The sequence below is a fragment of the Microtus ochrogaster genome, unplaced genomic scaffold, assembly GCF_000317375.1.
Source record: "Microtus ochrogaster isolate Prairie Vole_2 unplaced genomic scaffold, MicOch1.0 UNK112, whole genome shotgun sequence".
NCBI lineage: Eukaryota > Metazoa > Chordata > Mammalia > Rodentia > Cricetidae > Microtus > Microtus ochrogaster.
The window spans coordinates 749,275-774,814 of NW_004949210.1; the positions used below are offsets into that span (position 1 = coordinate 749,275).

Below are 25,540 nucleotides of genomic sequence, written 5' to 3' on the forward strand. Positions count from 1 at the left end.
ATATTCATCAAAGAAACAGCATACAAAATTAACTCAAAAATTAACGGCCTTTCTATTTACAATATATCAAGAATGAAATCAGGGAGATAATAATTCCATTCACAATAGCCTCAAAAATTGGAGGGGTAATTCTAAAAAGGAAGTGAAAAAAAAACCTTTAAAGAAAGAAACTGAAGGAGATGCCAAAAAATAGAAAGACCTTCCTTGTTCACAGACCCATAGAGTCAATAGTGTGGAAATGCCCATCCTATCAAAAGCAATCTACAACTTCAATGGAATCCTCTTCAAAATTCCAATATAATTCTTCACAAAAATTGAAAAAAATCTTAAAATTTATATGGAAACACACAAAAAATGAAGGATAGCAAAAACAATTTTGAACAGTAAAAACACTGCTAGAGGTATAGCCTTCTCTGATTTTAAATTGTAACTACAGAACCATAATAACAAAAACACATGGTATTGGCATAAAATAGACACAGTGACCAATGGAATATAATTGAAGATGCACGAATCAGCCTGCATTCCTATAGTCACTTGATTTTTTTTTCTGTTTACAAAGGGGCCAAAACACACACACACACATACACACACACACACACACACACACACACACACACACACACACACACATTGCAGGTAAGGCAGCATGTTCAACAAATGGTGCTTATTAAACTGGATTACTACATAGAAAAGAATGAAACTAAATCCTTGTCTCTCACCCTTCACAAAACTCCACTCCAAATGGATTAAAGTCCTCAACATGAGACCCAGTAGCCTGCATCTGTACGAGAAGAAAACACATAGGTTATAGCCTTCACCTTACAGGCATTAGAAAGGACTTTCTGAAGAGGACTCAACAGCACAGGCATTAAGACTAACAATTCACTAATAGAGTCGCATGAAACAAAAGAGCTTCTGTATAGTGAAGGACACACTGCTGCCTAGTCTGCTGTCAACTTGACACACAACCTAGAGCTATCTAAAATGAGGGAACCTTAACTGAGAAAATTCCCTTATAAGATACAGCTGTAAGGCATTTTCTTAATTAGTGATTGATGGGGGAGGGCCCAGCCCAGGGAGGGCCCAGCCCATTGTGGATGGTGCTACCCCTGGACTGGTGTGGTTCTAGGTTCTATAAGAAAGTAGGCTGAGCAAGCTAGGGGGAGCAAGACAGTGAGCAGCACCACCCCCGCCCCCCATGGCCTCTGCATCAGCTTCTGCCTCCTGGATGCTGTCCTGTTTGAGTTCCTGTCCTGGCTTCCTTCAATAATGAATAGTGCTGTGGATGTATAAGCCAAATAAACCCTTTCCTCCCCAAGTTGCTTTTTGATCATGGTGTTATGTCTTAGCAATAGAAACCCTAACTAAAACAGACACCGTCACGCAAGTAAAGAGACAGTCTACAGAACTGAGAAAAAAAATCTTTACCAGCTATGTGTTTTCCACACCAGAGACAAAACAAAGTGTCACTCAGTGAGGTCAGATTAAAAGTCCTTTATTTGTCAGTGCTCTAGAGCAAACTCACACCAGGAAAAGATTCTGGACCCCAAAGTAAACAGGATAAGGTTCCTAAATCCCCAAACAATTACATCACACCAGAGGTAGGCCAAAAAACAAAGGTTTCAAAAGCTTGAGTTGATTAAGTAATTTGTTTCATTTTGTAAAACATGGATCTCTCCAAACTTCAGGTACATTAGAAGGCTCTGCTTATCAGGATGTGGATAGCAGGGTCTGGGAAGCAGTTGAATGAAGCATAAGCTGACATTAGCTAAAGCTAGGGTAAAATGGAGTCACTTTGGGCAGTTCCCTACGCATCTGACAGAGGGTTATCATCTAGACTGTACAAAGAACTTAGAGAAAAAAGGAACCATAAACACCAAGAAAACAATACTATTAAAAATTGAGTCTTGGAGTTAAACAGATAGTTCTCAAAAGGAGAAATGCAAATGATTCATAAATATTTTGTGTCTAATGTTCAATGACCTTAAGTATCAAGGAAATTCAAATTAAAACTACTCTGAGATTTCATCGTAGCCCAATCAGAATGGCTAAGTTCAACAGGAACAAAACGACAACAGATTCTGGCATAAACATGGAGAAAGGAAACACTTATTCACTGATGGTGGGAGTGTAAACTGGTACAACCACTATGGAAATCAGTGTGGATCTTCTTCAAAACACTGAAAATAGATCTGCCACATGCTCCAGCTATACCGCTCTTGGGCATAACCCAAAGGATTTTATATCCTACTACAGAGTCACCTGATTATTCATGTTTATTGCCGCTCTATTCACAATGGCCAGGGAATGGAAACAGCCTAGAAGTCTTACATTTACACAATGGAATGCTTTTTAGCTGTGAAGAAAATGAGATTTACGGGTAAATGGATGGTGCTAGAAGTATTGTGAGTGAGGTAGCCTAGACCCAGAAAGGCAAACACTGAGTGCTCTTGCTCGTACGAAGGTGCTAACTTTGAATCTTCAGACACATGTGTTTAAATAGGAATACCTATATTATTCAGGAACCCAACACTGGACTGATTGGGTGAGCTTTCAATAGTGAGGAGATAGGACGTAGGTGATATAAAGGGGGAATGATGAACGAAGCAAGAAATATTATATGTGATATGGGCTGCGACAGAAGGATAGAGGACTTAGTATGGGGAGGAAAAATTAACACTAAACTTTTTAAAAAGCCATATGGACGCCGGGCAATGGTGGCGCATGCCTTTAATCCCAGCACTCGGGAGGCAGAGGCAGGCGGATCTCTGTGAGTTCGAGACCAGCCTGGTCTACAGAGCTAGTTCCAGGACAGGCTCCAAAGCCACAGAGAAACCCTGTCTCGAAAAACAAAAAAAAAAAAAAAAAAAAAAAAAAAAGCCATATGGAAAGCTACTGCTGTAAAAGCTTCCTAAAACATTTGCATATACACATATTTATATAAATTGTTTAAATAGAGTTACACAACAATGGGGTGACAGTATTTTTCTGACACCATAAATTATCATATACAAAGCCTAATGGAAAGAAAATGCATCTATAGCCCTCCTTCCATTGTCAAAGAGAGGAACATATGGCCATACGTGGAGACACCTATGTGTAGTACTCAGAACCTGGAGTCCTTGGTTTGAAAGCTGCTGAAGACGTTCAGGGGACCTAGGCATTTCATATTCATGCCCCTTTCCCTCTACTGCCATGACCGTTCCATCCCTTGTCCCTTGTCACTGGCTATTACTTAACCTTTACTACGTTATGAAAAAGTTTAACCATTCCTTTTCCCATCTCAGTTACAGATCCAAGGCAAGGGAATGCAGGCTTAAATATAGGATGTGATCCATCAAGGATCCTGTAGATAATTAGAATTATAATGTTGAACCAGTTTCCAGTTCAGCACTTTTGATTATTCATTGGTGTTTATATGACATTATATTACCCATTAAGCTATATTTGACCATCTAACGATGCATGGAGATTAAATTTTCTTTTTTCTCTTTCTCTTTCTTTTCCTTCCTTCCTTCCTTCTCCTCCTCTTTCCGTCTCTTTCTCCAGGCATGTGCTTTGATTTTAATTATGTAATTCAGGCTGATCTTAATTTTATGATCCTCCTGTTTCATTTTCCCACTGCTGGGATTATGAACCATGCACCACCATGCTATGGTCAGAATTTTGCTTTATGTAGCATAAACTCCTCTATGAATCCCTTCTTATATAGCAACATCAGAATGTAACCTTAAATTTGTTCCCATGGATTATCTAAGACAAACTACCAGTTAGGTTACCGTTAGTCTACTGATGGCTCCCTGCCATTGCTTATGGCTTAGGATGGGCCTAGGAGATTTTCTTTTTCATCCAAACTATACTCTGCTTTTCTGTAACTTCTACTCCTGAAATGGGTATATATGGCCAAGACCACTGGCTCTGGAAATTATTTTTCTTAGTTGGAATTAGACCCTTCTTATTTATTAATAAATGTCTAGGAACAGGTAGCAGCTTGTGCTTTCTGTGCTACGGTGACCCTATTTTTGTAAACTAATGATTTAACAGCGCCTACCTGAATCTTTTGTTAAGGGAACTATACAAAATTATGCAGTAGAAGTACTGACAATATATTTATTGCAGAGGAAGCATTTAACAATAGTACTGCTGATACAGCAAACTTTTAAAGCTAATGTCAGAAATGTGTTTCTTTTTCCTTTCTTGCCCTCTGAGAATATTCTCTCTTTCTATTCAAGGGTCTGGAGTTCAAGATGAGATCCTCCAAGCCTCTCCTATCCTCCAACTTCTAGACTTTCGGCTTCTTTTTTCAAAGCTTCTTTTCTTTTTAAAGACAAGGTTTCTCTGTGTAGTTCTGACTGTTGACTGTCTTGAAACTGGCTTAGTAGATCAGGCTAGCCTGGAAATCAGAGATCCACCTACCTCTGCCTCCTAGATACTGGGATTAAAGACATGTGCCACAACCTCCTGGTTGGCTTTCAGCTTTTATCCATCATTTGGATGAGTTATTCCATCTGAATCATCTTCTTGCTGCTCCTACATGTATGTTGCTAAGTTTAACTGGGTATACAGAACTCAAGTTCCATCTCATTTGGCCACTTGTCCAAGGACAAGATCTACTCAGAGATCTGAACATGCTGCTAATGTCAGGCTTTCAACGTAATAGTAATAGTATTGTGAGTAATGAACCTGCCTCATCTATAGTTGGACAGTGTGCTTTTTTTGGCTACTTGGTTTCTAGAAAGAAACATAATGTTACTGCAGTCGTACCTTAGCACTTAGCCTCCATTTGTAGACAAGTACAGTACATAGGAGGCTAAAAATAGATTAGATGCATCAAGGAACAGAGCTATAATAGCAGACCTATAAATTCTTCTCATTACTTATTACTCCAGCCCTGCTATCGTTTTTGCACAAAGGTAAGCAGATAAAATACTTAGGATAATGTGGGAAGAGACGTAGTTTTCAAGTTGAGGCGAGGAAGGATCATATGATTTGAGTAGCCATTAGAGAATACCATAGCTTGTATAAAGAACACCAATGGGTGAAAATATAAGGAGAGTGTTGCAAGAGATCACGTGGCAAGAAACAAGCCAGATTTGGGATATATCTACCATTCTGCAGGATAAGAATGAATGAGACCCTACCTTTGCAAATAGATGGTTTAGCCCAAAACATGTTTCAGTAAGTTATTGTTATCCCTTAGGCTGACACCATCTGCCCCTAGAATTATGAGGTAACATCTGAGAAAAGCTTGTCCTTTATAGTCATTGAAGAGTTTAAGAATGTATTTTTGTAGGCCAGGCGATGGTGGCGCACGCCTTTAATCCCAGCACTCGGGAGGCAGAGGCAGGCGGATCTCTGTAAGTTCGAGACCAGCCTGGTCTACAGAGCTAGTTCCAGGACAGGCTCCAAAGCCACAGAGAAACCCTGTCTCAAAAAAACCAAAAAATAAAAAAAATGCATTTTGGGTTTTTTTTTTTTTTGAGACAGGGTTTCTCTGTGGCTTTGGAGCCTGTCCTGGAACTAGCTCTGTAGACCAGGCTGGTCTCGAACTCACAGAGATCCGCCTGCCTCTGCCTCCCGAGTGCTGGGATTAAAGGCGTGCGCCACCATCGCCCAGCAAAAAATGCATTTTTGTAAATGTGTTCCTACTTTCCTCAAATCTTATCATATTTGAAGAGCTACTCCCTCACAACCTGTTTCGAAACAATTTCTTACACCACTAACAAGGGGAGACTTAGGGTCCAAGCTAGGCAAATTGATGTCCTTTCTCGTGACAAGGATTCCTAAGGTGAGGTGTCAAGGTTACCAAGCCAGTGTTTTATCAAATCACTACCAACACTTTTGTTTTAAGATTTTTTTCTAAATCTTAACTTAAAAAAAAAATGTCTGTTTTCTGGAAGATGAGTAACTTGGGTAAGATTGATTTTTCAGCATTTTTAACTGTGGATTTCATCATGAAATCAGGCAGGGAAGGACTTCATATGTCCAAATCTGATAGCTTAAATAGGGGCCTTTTATATTTTTCCATATATTTATACAGTGTATCTTCATCTCCCATACATCACTCACTGCCCCCGACTCCCACCACACACCTTACAACATATCTCCTATCTCTCCTAAAGCAGTGTCTTCATTATAACCTACTAAGTCCAATTGATAGGGCCAGATGTACATGTGTTTGGATTATCCAATGAGGCATGAATAACCTACAAATGACTATCTCCACACCAAACAAAAGGGACTTTCCCTTTCTTAGCAGTTACCAGTTGCTATTAGGGGGGCTTTGGGAGTTTCTTCCCCCTTTATGCTTGAATTCTTAACTTCATTGATCTTGTGGAGGTCTTGTATCTGTAACCAGAGTTGCTGTGAGTTCATGTATGTAACAGCTATGCGATATACACAGACCAGGTTTTCACAGTATTCTTTCTATCCTCCAACTCTTATATTTTTTCCCAGCCCCTCTTCTGTGATGTCTCCTGAGCTTTAGAGGTGGTGGTGGTGATGGTGGTGGTAATATAGATGTTCCATCCATGGCTGAGCACTCACTCATAGGTGCTTATTCTCAGCCTCCTGAAGAGTTTGAGTTCTTCATTAACCACTGCACATTACAATAAAATGCTTCTGTGACCCAGGTTGAAAGCAGCACAAATCTATGGATATAAACTAAAATATTTTAAAAGGAATTTGCCAGCATGACCATTTAGCAAACAATTAATAGGCTCTGCGATATAGCCTATGGAGTTCCTAGCTGTGAGTATTGATCATGCTTACAATACCAGGTCTGAATTACTTCCAATGGAGCATGCCTCAAATCCAATCAAGAAAGTAATTGGTTACCCCAGAAGCTGTCTTGCCACTATTGTGCCAGTGGGCATATCTTGTCTGACACATCATTATTATAGAATGCAAAGTTCAGCATTGGCTAAGACCATTGATTTTTTTTCTCCCCATAGCACTTTCCATCATTACGAAAGCAGGAAGCCAGGCGGTGGTGGCACATGCCGTTAATCCCAGCATTTGGGAGGTAGAGGCAGGCAGATCTCTGTGAGTCAGCCTGGTCTACAAGAGCTAATCCAGGACAGGCCCCAAAGCTACAGAGAATTCCTGTCTCGAAAAACAAAAACAAAACAAAAAAAGAAAGAAAGAAAGAAAAAAGAAAGGTAGCTAGCAGGAAGAGTTTCTTGGTCAATCAATATTGATGTCTTTATGTCCTGCGACTGAAGTACATTTTGTTTTCAGCAATATGTTTATGTATGTATGTATGTATGTATGTATGTATGTATGTATGTATGTTTATTATGTATTTATGATGGCAGCCAAGGGCAATGCTAATAGCCAGTCCTCTTTAGGGTGTCTCTGGGGCCTCCCTCACCAATAATTTATAGGGAGGTAACCTGTGCTTGGCACTGAGATTTTTACTTAATAACTTATATCTTCTGAGAGCAGCATTATTCTCCCATGTGGGACATTTCTGTTCCAACTCATTTTCTTTTAAAATTATGCTTTAGTTAGTTTATACTAGTGGGGTTTCATAAGGCTTCTTCACATTCTTTGTTTTGGTTAATCCCTACTTATCCCTTTTTACCTTCCCCTCCTGCCCCCAACCCCATTTAAATCATCAGCGCCCAGTATGGTCACACTGTCTTTGAATTCACATGTGTTATACATTATGCAGTCTCCAGGACTTGCAAGATCATAGGTTCCCAGGAAGTTTCTCAGTTTAGTTGGAAGAATTGCCCTCTAGCAAATCTTCCCTTGCCATCTAGCGTCCCCATTTCTCCAGTACCTGCTTTAATTTTTCTGCCCTCAGTAGTTTCGTGCTCCGCTTTCACCTCACCTATGCTCCATATCCCCTTCCTAATATGCACCCCTTTACCCAGTGGAACATCGAGAGTTTCCTGGTTACCACCTGTTCCCTAAGCTAAACATACAAAACACAAGATTTGAAGCTACTACCCACATAGGACAGATAACTGCACATTTGTCTATTGGGGCCTGAGTAATAACCTCAGCAAGTAATTTTTCCAGTTTCATCCTTTAAATTTTATGACTTAATTTTTCCTCACAACTGAATAGTGTTCAGTTTTTTATAGTTACCACATTTGTTATACATCCATCAGTTGATATACATCTATTTTATTCCATTTCCCAGTTAACAGAATAACAATGAACATGGATGTGCAAGCATTTCTATAGTAAGCTATGAAGTTCTTTGGGTACATGCCCAGGAGTGGCATAACTGGGTCACATGGCAGATCTGTTCCTAGTTTTTTGAGATACATAGCTGGCAAAGATATTCTCCCATTTTGTGGGCTTCCCTTTATTTGTTTCATGGTTTCCTTTGCTGTATGGAATCTATTTAGTTTTATGAGGTCCCATTTGTTAGTTGCTGGTCTTATTTTCTGTGCTCCTAGAGTCATATTCAGAATGTCCTTATCTTTGCCTGAAAGTTGCCATGTACTCCTTACTTTCTCCTTTAGTAGTTATAGGCTACAAAATCTTATGCTAATGTCTTTGATCCAGTTAGAGGTAAGTTTTTGCAGGTTTTTGGGGTTAAGGATCTGTCTTCATTTTTCTGCATATTGAAATCCATGTATCCCAGCACTATTTGTTGAAGATTCTGCTTCATTTCTCTATATTCTTGGCATCTTTATCAAAGGTTATTAGCTGTTGTGTTTAGATTTATAACTGAGTCCTCATTCTATTTTATTGATTTGTGTTCCCCTTTGCTAGTATCATGCTGTTTTCATTACAATAGCTCCTAGCTTGAAATCAGGTATAATGATATATCTCACAGCTCTGCCCCACCCCCAGATTGCTTTGGCTATCTTTAATATTTTGTAACTCCATATAACTTTTTAAATTTTTTCCTATTCTTATGAAGGGAGGCCCTCATATTTTCATTTGGATTATATTGGATCTGTAGGCTTCTTTTGGTAGGGTGACTATTTCCACAATATTAATTCTCCCATAAGCATAGGAGATCTTTCCATCTTCTGATATCTTCCTCAATTTCTTTCTTTAGTATCTTGAAGTTTTTATTGTAGCATTCTTTCATTTTCTTGGTTAAATTTATTTCCAATTATTTTTTGTTTGGCTATTGTGAAAGGAACCATGTTTTCTGATTTCATGTAAGCTCAAACAGAAAGCCTATTGGAACTGTAGAAGACATGGCCTTGCAAAGGTCCTGCCAAAGCACTTGTTTGGGACTCCTTTATTTTTATTTTTTTTATTTATTTATTTTTACAAGGCAAGGTTTCTCTGTGGCTTTGGAACCTGTCTAGCTCTTGTAGACCAGGCTGGCCTCGAACTCACAAAAATCTGCCTTCCTCTGCCTCCTGAGAGCTGGGATTAAAGGCATGCGCCACCACCGCCCGGCTAGGGCTCCTTTATTAATGAACATGAATTCCATCAAGGTCCAAACAGTAGAGCCCCATAACAGTCACTAAAAAGAAAAAAAAAACAGGGAGAAGGAGAACATGGTTTATCTTAGAGGGGTTCAACTTTTGTTTTCTTCTTTGACTGACTAGAAAACTGTACTGCCTCTGAAGCGCTTCATAGGATTCCAAGTTACCCTCATTGATTTGATACGTTACTTAGGAAGATTTTAATAGATAAAATATAAAGATTCCTGACTATGATCATGGGGTAGAAGGGCTATAGAGTCTGGTTGCAAAGGAGGGGGTATTTAGTGTGCGAAATATTTAGGAAAATTATGAGAACAAAGTACTTTCTAAGTACTTCCTAAAGTAGCCTGACTAGAGAATGCCTCTCAGATGTTGCTTTATTATTCTAGAGGCAGATGATGTCAAATTACGGGATAATTAGAGTCTCGACTTGATGCCAGGAACTGTTATTGATATTTCATGTAAGAGTTTTAGATGCATATGATTCCTGCAGTAGTCTCTGAAGTGGACTGATACTATTCTGTTTTACTGATGAGGACATTGAGGATTAGAGAAGTCAGGTAGCTTACTGTGTTGGAAAGCCCATATTTCTACCCAAGCTATCAAGTCTACTTTGTTTACCCTGCCATATTTTCTCCTGATTTGGTCTAAGTACTTAGAGACTGTGCATCAGTCTCAGATTCTGCTTGTTTACCATGAGAGACTCACTGCCTTGGCTGTCTTGCATAGGAAGTGGAAATAAAATTTTAAAAAAGGAAACCTTATTTGGTCTGTTACATTGGTTTTGTTTGTTTGCATGTTTTGGGTAGCTGTGACCAAAATACCTGAAAGAAACAAATGAAGGAAGATGTATTTTGGCTTTTACACTTCCATAGTTAAGTTCAGGGCACTTGGCTTCATTGTGTTCCAAGGATGTGTTGGAAAGACGTGGTTGATATCATGGGTGTGCTATGGTACAGTAAAACCCTGCGGACAAGTTCTAGTTTAGTGTGTTCATGTAGTTATGAATGCATTTCTGTGAGGTTTTCCTTTTCCTCCCCATCCCTCTCCCCTCCATTTCTAATGCAACCAAAATTTTCATTGTTTTATTGGAGATCATTACTTCTAATTATATGTATGTTAGAAAGGGAAAAGCAATTTGTTAACAGCTTTCTTATGGTGATTTTCAGTTAATTAGTAATAATTACTAATTATCTTTCCCTTGAGGGCCAAGGAGTTTGCTGATTATCTTTGTGCTAGGCAAGAATGCTAAGTGTTTATATATTGATTAGTGGGGCAATGCCCTACTTTACTCCTCTGCTGCTATGATAAACACTGACCAAAACTAACTTGGGGAGGAACCGGTTTAATTCATGTTAGAAGTTACTGTTTATCATCTAGGGAGAAAAGGAAATGAAGGCAAGGACTCAAGGCGGAAACCCCAAGGCAGGAACTGAAGCAGAGACCATGGAGGGGTGCTGCTTACTGGCTAGCTCTACCTGACTTGCTTGGCCATCATTCTTTTATATAGTTCAGGCCCGCCTTCCCAGGAATGGTGCCATCTTCACTGGGCTGAACCCATCTACATCAATTAGAAATCAGAAAGTGCCTCAAACATGCCCATACGCTTGTCCAAAAGAGACAATTACTAATTGAGGTTCCCTCTTCCTGTGTATATCAAGGTGACAAGTAAAGCTAACTGTGACTTTTAACTACGCCACATGTTGACAAGCCTCAGCTTCTCCCTTCAGTCCTACCATTTCCACTTACTGACACTTCACCTACACTGCTTGTCACTCAGTGTGTCTCTGTAGGTCCTCCAACACTGCCACAAGGTTTTGTGATTCAGCAATTCTTTGTGTCTCCTTCACGTCTTCAAAACTAGTACCATGTGCAAGTGTCTTACACATTACTTAGCAAGTTCTACTGTCAACTTGAAGGTCTTAGCCCTGCCTGGAGCAAACATTTATGTGCTAACCCCGAGAGAACACTTCCCAGAAGGTTTTGCCTCAGTAATGCCTGTCTCTTATTAATCACAGGTGATTTGTCATTACTAGCTCACCAGTGTCCATTGCCCCATTAAAGCAAAGGTTTCACTTCCACAGATGCTTAACTCATCGATATCCCACAAATGAGAGAGCCTGACCGAGTCTTTATGGGATTCTCAGGGTTCTGTTTGAAACTTCACAAGCCAGGCCTCCATTATCTTCATTTTTCTCAGCATTGTCTTCCAACCTCTCACAGAACTGCCCATTAAACTCTTAGCATGCACTCTTTGTTTTCTAGCTGACAGTTCTAAATACTCCATCTTTCACCTACAAAACATCACATTGCTCCATTAAGAGATAAGACAAATTTCTAAGTAACTCTAGAACTTTCCTTGAACGCATAATGATGTTACCCATAGTAGTTGGCGTCCTGTCATTGTAACCAAATACCTGAAGGGAAAAAAAAAAGGAAGAAAAATTTAAAGGGAAGAAAAGTTTATTTTTGATCATGGTTTCAGAGATTTCAGCCCAAGACTATGGAGGCATAGCACAATGGTGCTAGGAAAAGGTTTCAGAGGAGGCTGCTGATCTCATACCATGGAAGCAAAGAGAGAGCAAGAGGGCATGAATATGAATGAGAAAGAAAAAGCTGAGGACACACTCTTAAGGACTACCTCCTTTAGCTAGATCCCATCTCTTGTTTCCAGCACTCCCAATAGTCTATCAAATTATAAGTCCATCAGTTGATTAACCCATTGATGAAATCAGCACTTTCATGATATAATCACTTCCCCAGCGTCACCTCTGAGCACTGCTACCTTGGGAACTGATTCTTTAGGAATGTATGAATCTTTGGTGAGACATTTCAGTTCCTTTTATAATTATTAATTTTTTATAGAGAAAGACTACTAAAGATGTCAAAAAATGTAAAGTTGTTGAATTCACTCAATTACTTGATTTTTCATACTATTTAAATGTAGTATTCTTAATTTTAATCTTAGATAGTACAGTTAATTTTAAAATATTTATCCCATATTCTACAAATATTGCTGAATTTGTTTATTAGCACAGCTTTTGGGTGGATTCTTTAGAGTTTCCTATGTATATGATTGCATGATTTATATATATGAGTTAGTTTTATATTTTGTATTAAATTAAATTCCTTTTATTTTTTTTCCTGTTCAGTTACTCTTGCTAGAATTCTTAGTACAATATTGAATCACAGTGATAAGAGCAGATAATAGCCTTGATTTCTTGGGTGTATGGTCTTTTCATAAATACTCGTTATCATTTGGAGGAAGTTATTTCTAGTTTATTAAATACTTTTTAATCACGAAGGAGTATACTGATTGAGATAAGCATGTGGTATTTTATAACCTTCATTATTATGTTGTACTACATTGCTTTTCTTATGTTAAACCACTTTTGTATTGCAGGGATCAATCCCATTTGATAAGGAAGGTTTAAAAAAATGTTGCTAACATTTTGTTGAGGTGTCTGCCTTTTTGTATTTTGAGGGTTTTGCCAAAGATGAACAATAGTTCTTTAAATATTTGAAATCAAATATTTAAACCAGCAGACCTTGTCGCCTGCTTCTGTGTGAGCAGCTTCTGATTACTCCGTCTCATGCTTCTTATTGCCCTCCTTAGATTACTGTTTGTTCTTGGGTTTGTTCTAGTCTGCGTGTTTCTAAGAACTTATCCATTGCATAATTTTTAATTGAATTTTTAGTGTACAATTGTTCATAGTGTTCCCTTTCAATGACTTTTCTGTAAGTCTCTTGTAATATTGCCATTCTTCATTGATTCTGCTAAACAGGGTCTTTGTCTTAGAATTTCAATTGCTGTGAAGAGACACTATAACCATAGCCACGCTTACAAAGAAAAATATTGAACTGGGGCTGGCTTACAGTTTGGAGTTTTAGTTTATTATCATTATGGGGGGAGCATGGCAGCATGCCGGCAGGCATGATGCCGGAGAAGTAGCAGGAGAGTTCTACATCTCAATCTGCAGGCAGAAGGGAGAAAGTGTGACACTGGGCCTGGTTTGAGCTTCTGAAACTTCAAAGCCCAGTGATGAACTTCCTCCAATAAGGCCACACCTTCTAATAGTGCCACTCCTTATGGATCTGTGGGGACCATTTTCACTAAAACCACCACAGTCTTACTTGTTTTCTATTTTACATTTTGCGAGGCATATATCTCCTTTGTATTGAGTAAATAATTTAAAACCATTAGAAGATACACGTACATACATATATCAAAGATGCTTTCCCTGGCAGTGCCTGTGAAGATCAGTTTCTTTATCAGAAAATTGAGTGCTTAAGTCATTATTGTTTAAGTTTTTAAATACGTTATTTCTGTAGTCTATATAGGCTTGATGTATAGATTTTGAAAGACTTCATTGACTCTAATGAAGAATGAGAAATCCATCATCTTGTTCTCTGGGGCTTCTTTTACAGTTATGTAGTGGTTAGACATAGTATATATCTGATACAGATAATTGATAAATTTGATGTCACTAACCCTGATTTACTTCCATTCAATGATTCAATCATTCATTTAGTACTTTAATAAGTCCTCTAGAAATATGACAGAGTATAGGCAGTTTTTATATTTTTATTTGTCATCCAGGAGCCTGTGTATGCTGAAGGATCTGTGAACAATATTTGTGAAAATGTTTGCATTAGTCTATCCAGAATTTTTGGCAAGTTTGATACAGCATTCAGAGATGAAATTCCACCCAATGAAGATATCTCATATGCTGATATAGGCTGGGATGGGAGAAAGTAACAGAATATTAGGGAATAATTGTTTTCATTATTATAAATACAACTAATTTTATTTTCCAGTGTCTTGGAATAAATTTTAAAAACCATATCTACTCCTTAAAATATTTATTCATTATAGAACTTTTTAATTGTGTTAAATGGTAGGTAGTAAGGGATCAATTGTACACATTTTTTTTAAAAAGGGAAAGGAAAGAGCCAGGCAGGGTGTGTAAACTTTTAATCTCCAGAACATAGGAAGCTAAGGTAGGCAGATCTTTTTATTTTTTAATTTGAAGCCCAGTTTAGGGCCAGCAAGACATCCTAGAGTTAGTCTTGGCACTCTTGTTTTCAAACGTTTCTGATTGAAGGCTTTGTAAATATATAGTTACTCATTTTTCCTTTCCCTAGCTGAAAATTTCTCAAAGAAGGTTAACCCATAATTATTTATTTTTTTCTTTGCCTACTTCTACAGCTCTGGGTGAACCAGGAGGATGGGGTGGAGGAAGGGCCCAGTGATGTGCAGAATGGGCACCTGGACCCCAATTCAGACTGCCTTTGTCTGGGCCGGCCACTACAGAACCGCGACCAGATGCGGGCCAACGTCATCAATGAGATCATGAGCACCGAGCGTCATTACATCAAGCACCTCAAGGACATTTGTGAGGTAGCCGTGGTGGTGCATGGGGGGGCATAGGTGGTGGGATATTCTTCTTCTAGGAAGAGCTGACAGTCAGCATGGACCTCTTTGTGGTAGTCCCAAAATGTTGGACAAATTAGCTGCACCGACCACCCAGACAGTTTTCAGTGGGATGAAATTGCATCCTTTGGGTTTTCAATTTCTTTTTCTCTCCTCTCTTTGATTCTTCTTTGTCATTAATCCATTAATATATACTTAATGTCCCTCTGCCCTCTACCTCCCTGTCTACCTTGTCTTTGTCTCTGTCCTTTCCTTCCCTGAATCTGCACTCTTAACCTCTTGGCTTCTAATCCAGGACAGGCCTAACCTTCCTCATTAATTAAAGCAAATTTAAGCAAGAGATTAAGAGACTTGAATGTATAGAAAAGTTCCTAGAATTTTTTTTTTAAATTTCGGATGCAGATGTAAGGTTTTCACTCCTGCCACCTAAGTCATGAATTATCCAGGGCTTCGGTAAAACACGCACCTACTTAAATTCCAAGAGCATCATTGATGACCCTAATGTGCCTGTCTGCTTCCCCACGTGGAGAACATTGTGGTTAATTTGAACAAATAAATACTTATGATAGGAATCACCAGGAGATGAAGGCTAGAACAACAGTTTGTGTCACTATATCCCCTAACTCCATGCATTCTAGCTCTCTAGACGATGGGAGTCTCCTGTTGCCCATCCGCCCCATATTCTCTTTAGCTTAAGGAGGCCAGTTAACATTTCCCAAGGGTTTATTACTAAGCAGTAAGCGAAAATCAATGGAAAGTGGAGAAAAGAATGTTTTCAAAATATTTTTAAAGTTTTTATTTTATGTGTTTAGATGTTTTGCCTGCATGTATGTTTGTGCACCACATGTGTGCTTGATACCCAAGGAGGCATTTGGCTCCCTGGACCTGGAGTTACACATGACTGTGGTCCACAGAGCTGTTTCTCGAGCCCTGTTTTAAAAGGTTTAAACACACACACCGAGAACAAAACTACCCAGCTTGCTTTTGACCTTCCGAAAACTCCTCATTGACTCATCTTGTTTCCTTCCCTCACAAGAGAAATCAGAACCCATTTTCTTTTCTTCGCCTGGGGCCTACTTTCCAGTCGAGGGTATAGTTGTAACATATTCAAAGTCCTTGTTTCCCTAGAGCGGAGCTAGCTAACAGAATGTTCTGCAGTGATGAAAAATGTTTTATCTCCTCTCTCCAGTAGACATCTGCTAGCCGGCCAAGCTTTTGAAACATGACTGGTGTTAATGAGAAGGAAAACCTAATTTTTTATTGAAATAGAATTAATTTAAATTTAAATAATAACACTACTATTTGAAATCACATTGGAAAGTACAGTTATGGAAAGATGATTTGGCAGTATTTCACCTCAGCTCATTTTCTTTTCTCAATTAAATGTATTAAAAATTATCCTATTGAGTGGGTGGGGGTTGGGTGGGGGAAGGTAGGGAAAAATGGGAGGAGAGGAGGGAGGGAGAACTCTGGTTGGTTTATAAAATGAAAAAAAAACCGTTTAAATTAAAAATTTTTAAAAATCCTCTTCATGTCATGAAGCAATAACACAGGGTAGAAAGAAAAAGGGTTCTAGAAACATAATGTTCTGGCTGTTATATCTTGACTTAGTCACAAATTAACCCTGTAGGCTTAAAGGTAACCCCATACCAAACATACACATACTCTGGGCATAATTTTCTCATTTGTCTTCTGGGCTTCATTATATAGTTACTTCTTAAAGTTGTTGATGGAATCAAGTAAATGCACTGTGGTTGTTTACATGTGCATTGTCCTGGGCTTTAACCTTGGGCCCTTGTACATGTCAGGCAAGTGTGCTACCAGTGAGCTACATCCCTAAGATCATAAATGTATTACTCTAATTAAATATGCTCCAGATATTTTAGAAAGTATAGTTTTAGTTCTCCCTTCAAAGTTCCTTTTTTCTGTTCACTTATCTATCCATAGCTCTCATTTTCATCTCAAAGATTTGTACGGTAGCCAGCAACATCTGCATCACCCGAGACCTTGTTAGCCATGCAAAATCTTTGGCTCTGTCTCAGATTTACTGAATAAGATGATGTATTTTATTTAGTAATTCACCCACTTGATTGCAATAGATTTAAAACTCTGAGAAGTGGTACTTCAAAATGAAAGCTAGATTATTTGTGATGCTATCTTTAATAAATGAAGTAGAGTCTGTTCAGCACTTGCTAACTAGGACAGGCTATCATGACCTAAGGTATTTTTCCCCTTTGTTTAAAGCTTTCCAATGGCTCATAATTTCTATTCAAGTAAAAATTGAAACTTATTACTTACAATGTCATGTAGGGTCAGCTTCCTCACTGTTTTGACTTCATCTTTTGTTCCTTTTCCTGTGTTCTTACTAAGCCACCCCTACTGGCTCGTTGCTATTCATCTAAAGTGCCAGACATGCTCTCAAACAGAGATCTTGAACTATATGTGGCCCTGCCTAGAGAAATCTTCCTCCAATAAGGTGCTTCAAGTTTTTATGTTAAATATTCTATTTAAAATTTTAAGCTTGTATTGCTTCTTTTTCCTGTTTTATTTTTTATCATTATACTTTTGACTATTGCAAAATTGCACATTTCTGTATTCATTTACTTGTAGCTCATTTATCTTACTAAAATGTAAATTCCATACATGGAAGGGAATCTCATTTGTTGATTACTGATGTCAAATCAATAACCCAGTGCCTGACACAGAGTAGATTCTCAAAAAGTATTGCAAAACAATAAAATTATATATATATATATATACATATATGTATATAATTGCTCACCTCTGCATACTTAAGCTAGTATGACAATAAACTGTTGTCATTTTGTCATATCATTTGGTCTTCAAAGAGGGCAAACATTATTGTTATTGTCTGATTCAACAGATCATTCCTAGTTAAATTTCTTTTCATAGTGTTTCTAGTCACAAACCCCATGGAAATCCTTTAGTCTTAGAAGTATGCCCTATTTTCCCCAACTCTCAAACATCATGTCTTCAAAACACAAGATCCAACAATGGATATGCTAATCTGAACAAAAGGAGGAGCACTGTGATTCTGCTTTAAGAAACTGTCCAGTGCAGCAGCTTTTGTTGAAGACGTTAGAAACTATCTCTTTGCTCTACTCCTCAACAATAGATACCAAAGAGAATTTGAGAAATCTGTATTTACCTGGACCATGGATGATATTCTTGCTCTAGATAGCAATAGCTCTGAACCAAAACCTGTAAGTACCAAACTATTTTCAGGAAAAACACCAGAGTTAGAATTGAGAGTCCAAAGCTTAAGTCATATTTTGGTTGCTGATTGGCAAAGCCTTTTCCACCCTTGGTCTTCTTTCCCACCTCTAAAATAAGTGAGTTGGGGAGCTTTAAATAATATGGCACTTAATCTTTCTGGGTTTTCACTAAGTAGATGCATTTTCACTGGACAAATCTACGGGAGTGGGACAGTCCTCTTCCGCACATTCTGCCTCCTCTTCTTTAGCACTCAAGGAAGCATATTGTATTCACGTGTGACAGTGTTAATATGACAATCTACCACATTCTCCACATATTTCTAAATCTAGCCGAGGGGATGAAAACTCTGAGGTTAGCTTGGAATCGTTATGACTAATCATCTGTGACATTGCCATTTGTAACCATGGAACTAATTTTACAATAGAAGGAACAAAGCACTAAACAGATAGGGCTAAAGATGATTCAAATCATTGTCTTTCCTGTCCCTGGGGGGAAATTAGCTCAGACATCATAGAAATGTGAAATCAGTTCTATTCTCAGATGTCGCCAGGAAACCTTGCCTATCTCTCCATGGCCATTTGGATTAGTCTCAGATGCTTCCCTATAAAGAATTCTTCCTTTAGTCTAATAAGGTTTAACATGCTATAGTTTCAAGTCATCTCTAGATTTTATGTTTAAACCTAGGTTTTAAGCTGCATGTGATGGCACACATCTGTAACCTCACCATTCAGGAAACGGAAATTTGAGGATTTCTAATTTCAGGCCAGTCTGGGCCATATAGTGAGATATAAATTAAAACCAAAACCAAGCAGCAGCAGCAGAAACAAAAATGTTCAAGCTTTTGAAAGTATTAGATTTTCTCTTTTTCATTATTATTTTTACCTAGGTACTCACCAAAGGTCATTACATCTTGACATATTTAGATAATGATAACATGTAGTAGAGTGTGGCAGTGTCTGTATAGTATATTAGAATAACCAGATGAGACAGCTAATTAGCCTAAAACGATCACCACAGGATTTTATGCCGGCCCTAAACCCTACCCTACCCAGACATTTTAGATAACCAGTTAGGGGCTCATTCCTAGGGAAAACTGATTTTTCTCTCAGCATTTGGTAATTGGTCTTTATCTGTGGGTGGAGTCCTATAAGCGTTCCCCCAGCCATGTTGGTATGTCAACTGGTAACCATTGTTCAGGTCTTTTTTGGGCTACTATACTATTAAGATTTCATGGGTGCAGTTTCCCTGTCCTAAATAGAAGACATAATCTCACAGCCGACATCCTGATTCTCTGACTCTTACCCCACTTTGTGCTATTCCCTGAGCCTTATGTGTTTTGTTACAAATATATCAAGTGGACCTTGGAATTCTGCTATTTATTTCTTCTCTGCATTTTGACCTATTGTGGCTTTCTGCAATAGTCTTCTTCTGCTGCAAAAAAAAAAAAAAAAAACAAAACAAAAAACAAAAAAACAAAAAAAAAAGATGTTTCTTTGTTAAGGAATGACAGCCACGTATCTCTTTTGGTAGAAGGATAAGTATCAAGAATGCAATTAAAAAACATCCTGGTTTGAGAAAGTGGCAGTGGTAGCTTCTTTTCTAAGATCCATGATCTCACTAGTCACTAGTAGTCAGCTAGACTTATAGTACCAGACATGAATTCCTTTCTGTTGACCAGGCCTTAAGTCCAGGTAGGGGCCTGTTGGTTACTCCCGATTTCTAAGTGCCATTATTGCACCTTTGGGGACATCTTTATGATTGTCATTTTTGTATTTTGTAGACATCGTAGCTAGGTAGGACTGTGTCGTTGCTTTTCTCCCTTTGAAGCTTCCAGTACCATGTGAGCTAGTCCTCGTGGAGGAATCTTTCAATTCACTAACAGTTGGATTCTTCCAAGTACCCTGACTGAAATGTGTGGCGTCTTCTTCAATAAGGACTTATCTTTAGTCTCTTAGAGGAAACCAATGGCAACAGAAATAGCCTATATTGTTTTGGGAGTCTCTTAAGACTTATTCCTAAATTAGCAATTTGAAAGGAGGTTTTCTATCCCTATTATTCTTAGGTTTGGTCCTTTCATACTGTCTCAGATTCCCTGGATGTTTTGTGTCAGGAATTTTTTAGATTTAGCATTTTCTTTGACCAATGTATCAATTCCTTCTATCATGTCTTCAATGCCTGAGATTCTTCTATCTCTCATATTCTGCCGGTGATGATTGCTTCTGTAGTACGCGCTCACTTACCCAGATTTTCCATTTCCAGAATTCCCTCAGTGTGCTTTCTTTATTGCTTCTATTTTTATTTTCAGGTCTTAAACAGTTTTATTTGTTTCCATCAACTGTTGTTTGTCTTTTCCTGTTTTTTATTTGCTATTCTTTAAGAGATTTATTGACTTCCTCCAATTTTTGTTTGGCTTTTCCTCGATTTCTTTAAGGGAGTTTTTCATCTCTGCTTTAAGGGTCTCTATCATCATCACTAAGCTGGTTTTAAGGTTGCTTTGACTGTGTTGGAATATTCAGGGCTTACTATAGAGGGATAGTTGGGCTCTGGTTGTGACATATTGCTCGGAATGTTGTTTATGTTTTTATACTTATATTTAGGCATCTGGATTTGGAGTTCTTATAGGTCTAGGTGCCAATTTCTGGATTTTTCTTTGTTGGATGGGTATTAGACAATAGTTCTATTTTGTGGAGTAGAACTTAATGCAACCAGAAAGTGGTTGGTTGCTCTCAGAACATTTGTGCAACTATTGTACCTATGGGCATATATTACCTTGCTGGTTATTGTAGTTTGTAGGGTTCATGGTTGAGTAAGATTGTTAATGACTTTTCTTATGACTTTTATCCCCAAGTAGCATGCATAGAAACCCCTAGCATTATGAAAGCTAGCCAGCAATGCCCAAACATCTATCTAGGTCAGTTCTAGTTTGGTTTCTCCATGTCCTACGACTGAGGAATATGACATCTTTGGCAATAGGGTCTTCCTATCGAGTTCTGCATGGTAATCAAGAGCAGTGGTATTAAACTGTGTTGTTAGGGGCATCTATTGGATCCCATTGACCAACCATTGGAATAGAGGTAACTCTCTCCTGGAACTGGGATTTTCATTTGATACCCAGGATATCTGATGAGGCATTGTCCCCTGTTAGAAGGTAACTCCATCTAAACTCCTTTTAGATGTGTATATGTAGGCATTTTAGGAAGCAACTACAGTATAAGGTTTCCATGTGGCTTTTTCAAAAGTTATTACTGTTAATTATCCCTCCCCATACTCCCTGTTCTCTCTTGCCTTCCATTCCACCACCCCACTTAATCCTTCCTAACCCAGAACACATTCTTGTAGTTTACTTTCTATTCATATATAAAGAGAAAGGAGTTTTTTTGTGCCTGGTACTGGGATTTTTGTTGGATAGACTATGACTCTTGGGGAGTATTATCATCGCTGGTAGTATAGCTTGATTTAAACTGTGTAATATATATTCTATATAATATTAGGTAAGATAAGATGATGACTTCCTTATGGACATTTCAAACATCCTTAGTGTTATCTATTCCTCCTGTCTCCTGTTTTATTCCATCTCCACCTCCCCAGCTAAGCCCCCCAATTCTCCCCTTTATATCATCTGTCTCTTGATAGTCCCCTCTGTAAATCTATACAGCTCTCCATACAGTCCCTTTCTATGGTTTTTGTTTTTGTAGTCACTCCTGGTAATATCTGAAGAGTTTCTGCTCATCTGAAGATTTGGGCATAGGATGCAGAAATAACAAAGAACTTCGTGGCACTTGTCTTTCTGGGTCTGGGCTACCTCACTTGGTCAAATATTTTCTAGTTTTATTCCTTTACCTGAAATTTTCATAATTTTATTTTCATTGGTCTTCACATCTGAATAGAATCCTTTCATCCATATGGACCATATTTTCATTATGCACTCATCAGTTGAAGGACATTTAGGTTCTTTCTATTTCCTAGCTATTCTGAATAGAGTAGCAATGAACATGGCTGAACAAGCATCTGTGAGGTAGGATGCCAGCCTTTTGAATAAATGCCAAGGAATGGTATAGCTTAGCATATGGCAGATTTATTTTTGGCTTTTTGGTGACTTTCACACTGATTTCCAGAGTTGCTGTACCAGTCTGTGATCGCAACAGTGAATATGGGTTATGCTTTCCCTTCATCCTCACAAGCATTTGTTATGAGTTGTTTTCTTGATCTTAGCCATTCTGGCTGTTGTGAATTGAAATCTCAAAGGAGAGGATTGTTATCCAGAATATATAAAGAACTCAAAAAATAAAAAGTAAACAAGTGAACCAATTAGACACCGAACTATTGATTTGAGGCAAAGGATTCTCAAAAGAAGAAATTAACATATATCAATTAAAAATATAACTAAGAGATATATTTTTAAAAAAACTATTCCTTATCCTTCTGAATTCGAGAAAGGCAAATTAAAACTACTTGGAGATGACATGATACTCATAGTATCTTTTAAGAATGATATCGTCTCATGTGAGGCATCAATCTATAACATCCATCACTCTAAACAATTTAACAATACTTTCTGGATATCCTTTTTATTTTTAAACCATATCTTTTATATCCTAGGCTGGGCTTGAACTTCTGGTTTCTCACCTCTACAACTCAAGTTCTGGGAGTGGAATGCATTACCATACCCAGTTTACTTTGTGGTGAGGATCAAATTCAAGGCTGTATTCAGGCTAGGCAAGCCCTCCACCAACGACTAAAACCTCAGACTTGTGAAGTATCTCTGATGTGTTGCAGGCTGCTGGTCCTCTGAAAGGGTGTCTCAGAACTGAACACTGCTCTCCCACAGTTGTATTACTGCTCAAATTACCCCTCTCTTTTGTTTGCCTCAGTCTTTTTTGTCTTTTTTCTAACGTAAGATAGCATTTATATTTTGATCCATCACATTTCATGACCAACTCATCTTAAAACTTACATACTTTCAAAAATGTGTGAAAGAGAAGCCATATATATTGATAAGTCCACGGTCCACTGCTATGTAAAATTCATAGTCAGTACACAGTCAAAGCAAAGGAAGCTAATGATCTTATTTGATCTCTCTTTTCCCTACCGTATTATTATACCTGATCCTTTATTTTCTTTTTGAAGAGCCTTCTAAATATTGGAAAATACTACACCTAAAGGAGGCATTTAGAAAATAATAAATTTCCTTTCCTGGTAGTTATATATTTTGTTCTTTGTATTTTTCTGGAAATACTTATTCTTCCTTTGAATAATGAAGACAATTTTAAAAATCAGAGTTTGAAAGTAAAAAGAAAAGCTGACAAAAATGTAAAAATATAACAGAATTGTACTTGCATTAATTCCCTGTCATTAACTTTCAGAAAGTACTCTACCACCCTCCATTCTTCTTAATATAGAGGTAAATTTCAATGTACATAATAGGAAGAAAACAAGTTACTTCACAATGATAATGAAAATATTAGGAGAATTGGAAGCTTCACTGGCATTTCCTATCTTTCTCTTTTTTTTTTACTTTTAAAACAATCTTATTTTGCATACCAATCCCAGTTCTCTCTCCTTCAGGTCCTCCTGCTCTCTCCACCTTCTCCCCACCCCACCCCATCCACACCTCAGACAGGGTGAGGCTTCCCATGGGGAGTCAACAAAGTCGGCCTCATAACTTGAGGCAGGACTAAGGCCTTCCCCACTATATCCAGGCTGAACAAGGCATCCCTCCTTAGGGAATGGACTCCAAAGAGCCAGTTCATGCACTAGAGAGAAATACTGGTTCCACTGTTAGTGGCCCTCCAAACTGCCTAAGCCACACAACTCTTACCCACATTCAGAGGGCCTTGTTTGGTTTTAGGCAGGTTCCCCAGGTGTCAGTCTGGAGTCAGTGAGCTCCTACGAGCTCAGGTCAGCTGTTTCTGTAGGTTTCCCATCATGGTCTTGACCCCTTTGCTCATATTATTGCCCCTCCCTCTCTTCAAATGGACTCCTGAAGTTAAGCCCAATGCTTAGCTGTGGATCTCTGCATCTACTTCCATCAGTTTCTGATGCAGGTTTCATGAAGACAATTAAGATAGTCATCAATCTGTTTACAGGGGAAATGCAGTTAAGGTACCCTCTCCACTCTTGTTTAGATTCTTAGCTGGGGTCATCCTTGTGGATTCCTGAGATTTTTCTCTGCTGCCTGGTTTCCTCCTAACCCCATAATGGCTCCCTCTTTCAAAGTATCATATCCTTGCTCCTCTTCTCTGTCCTTCACCCAACTCTACCTTTCCAATCGTTCATATTATTCCCCCACTCCTCTTCTCCCCTCTCCACTTCCCTACCAACCTCCACCCTCTCCCCATGCCATCGGTTTACTAAAGAGCTCTTGTCTACTTTCCCTTCTCGGGGATCCATGTATGTCTCTCTTAAAGTTCTCATTGTTTCCTGCCTTCTCTGGGTTTGTGGACTGTAGGCTGGTTATTCTTTGTTTTATGACTAATATCCACTTATGAGTGAGTACATACTGTGTTTATCTTTCTGTGTCTGAGTTACCTCACTCAGGAAGGCTTTTTCTAGTTCCATACATTTGTCTGTAAATTTCAAGATGTCATTGTTTTTTTACCATTCCATTGTGTAATTGTACCACACATTCTTTATCCATTCTTCAGATGAAGGGCATCTAGGTTGTTGCAAGATTCTGGCTATTATGCATAATGCTTCTGGGAACATAGTTGAGCAAATGTCCTTGTATGAGTACACATCCTTTGGGTATATGCTCAAGGATGTTATTGCTAGGTCTTGAGGTAGATTGATTCCCAATTTTCTGAGAAACTGCCATACTGATTTCCTAAGTGGCTGTACAAATTTACACACCCACCAGCAATGGATGAGTGTTCCCCTTACTCAGCATCCTCTCCAGCATGAGATTTCATTAGTGTTTTTGATCTTAACCATTCTTACAGATTTAAGATGGTGTCTCAGAGTTCTTTTGATTTGCATTTCCCTGATGACTAAGGATGTTAAGCAGTTCCTTAAGTGCTTTTTTCTCTGTTGAGCATTGTTTAGATCTGTACCCCATTTTTAATTAGATTATTTGATATGTTGAATCTAGTTTCTTGAGTTCTTTGTATATTTTGGAGATCAGCCCTCTGTCAGATGTGGGGTTGGTGAAGATATTTTTTCCCATCCTGTAGGTTGCTGTTTTGTCTTGTTGACTATGCCCTTTGCCTTACAGAAGCTTTTCAGTTTCAGAAGATCTCATTTATTAATTGTCGATCTCAGTGTCTGTGCTACTGGTATTATATTCAGGAAGTGGTCTCCTTTACCAGTGTGTTCCAGGCTACTTCCTATTTTCTCTTGTATCAGGTTCAGTGTAGCTGGAATTATGTTGAGGTCTTTGATTTTAGTACATGAGGATAGATATGAATCTATTTGCATTCTTCTGCATGTCAACATCCAGTTATGCCAGTTGAAAATGCTTTTT

General features: G+C 38.4%; 1 protein-coding gene across 9 annotated transcripts in view; it reads left to right on the forward strand.

Annotated features, from left to right (window-relative positions):
* The window catches only part of Arhgef9 (Cdc42 guanine nucleotide exchange factor 9), a 307,395-nt gene that overhangs the window by 219,267 nt on the left and 62,588 nt on the right, over window positions 1-25,540 (forward strand). For all 9 annotated transcript variants that reach the window (XM_026778204.1, XM_005371537.3, XM_005371536.3 and 6 more), the window contains one exon: window positions 14,620-14,811. In XM_026778204.1, the coding sequence (XP_026634005.1) occupies window positions 14,620-14,811 (192 nt within the window). The remainder of the gene's footprint in view (window positions 1-14,619; window positions 14,812-25,540) is intronic.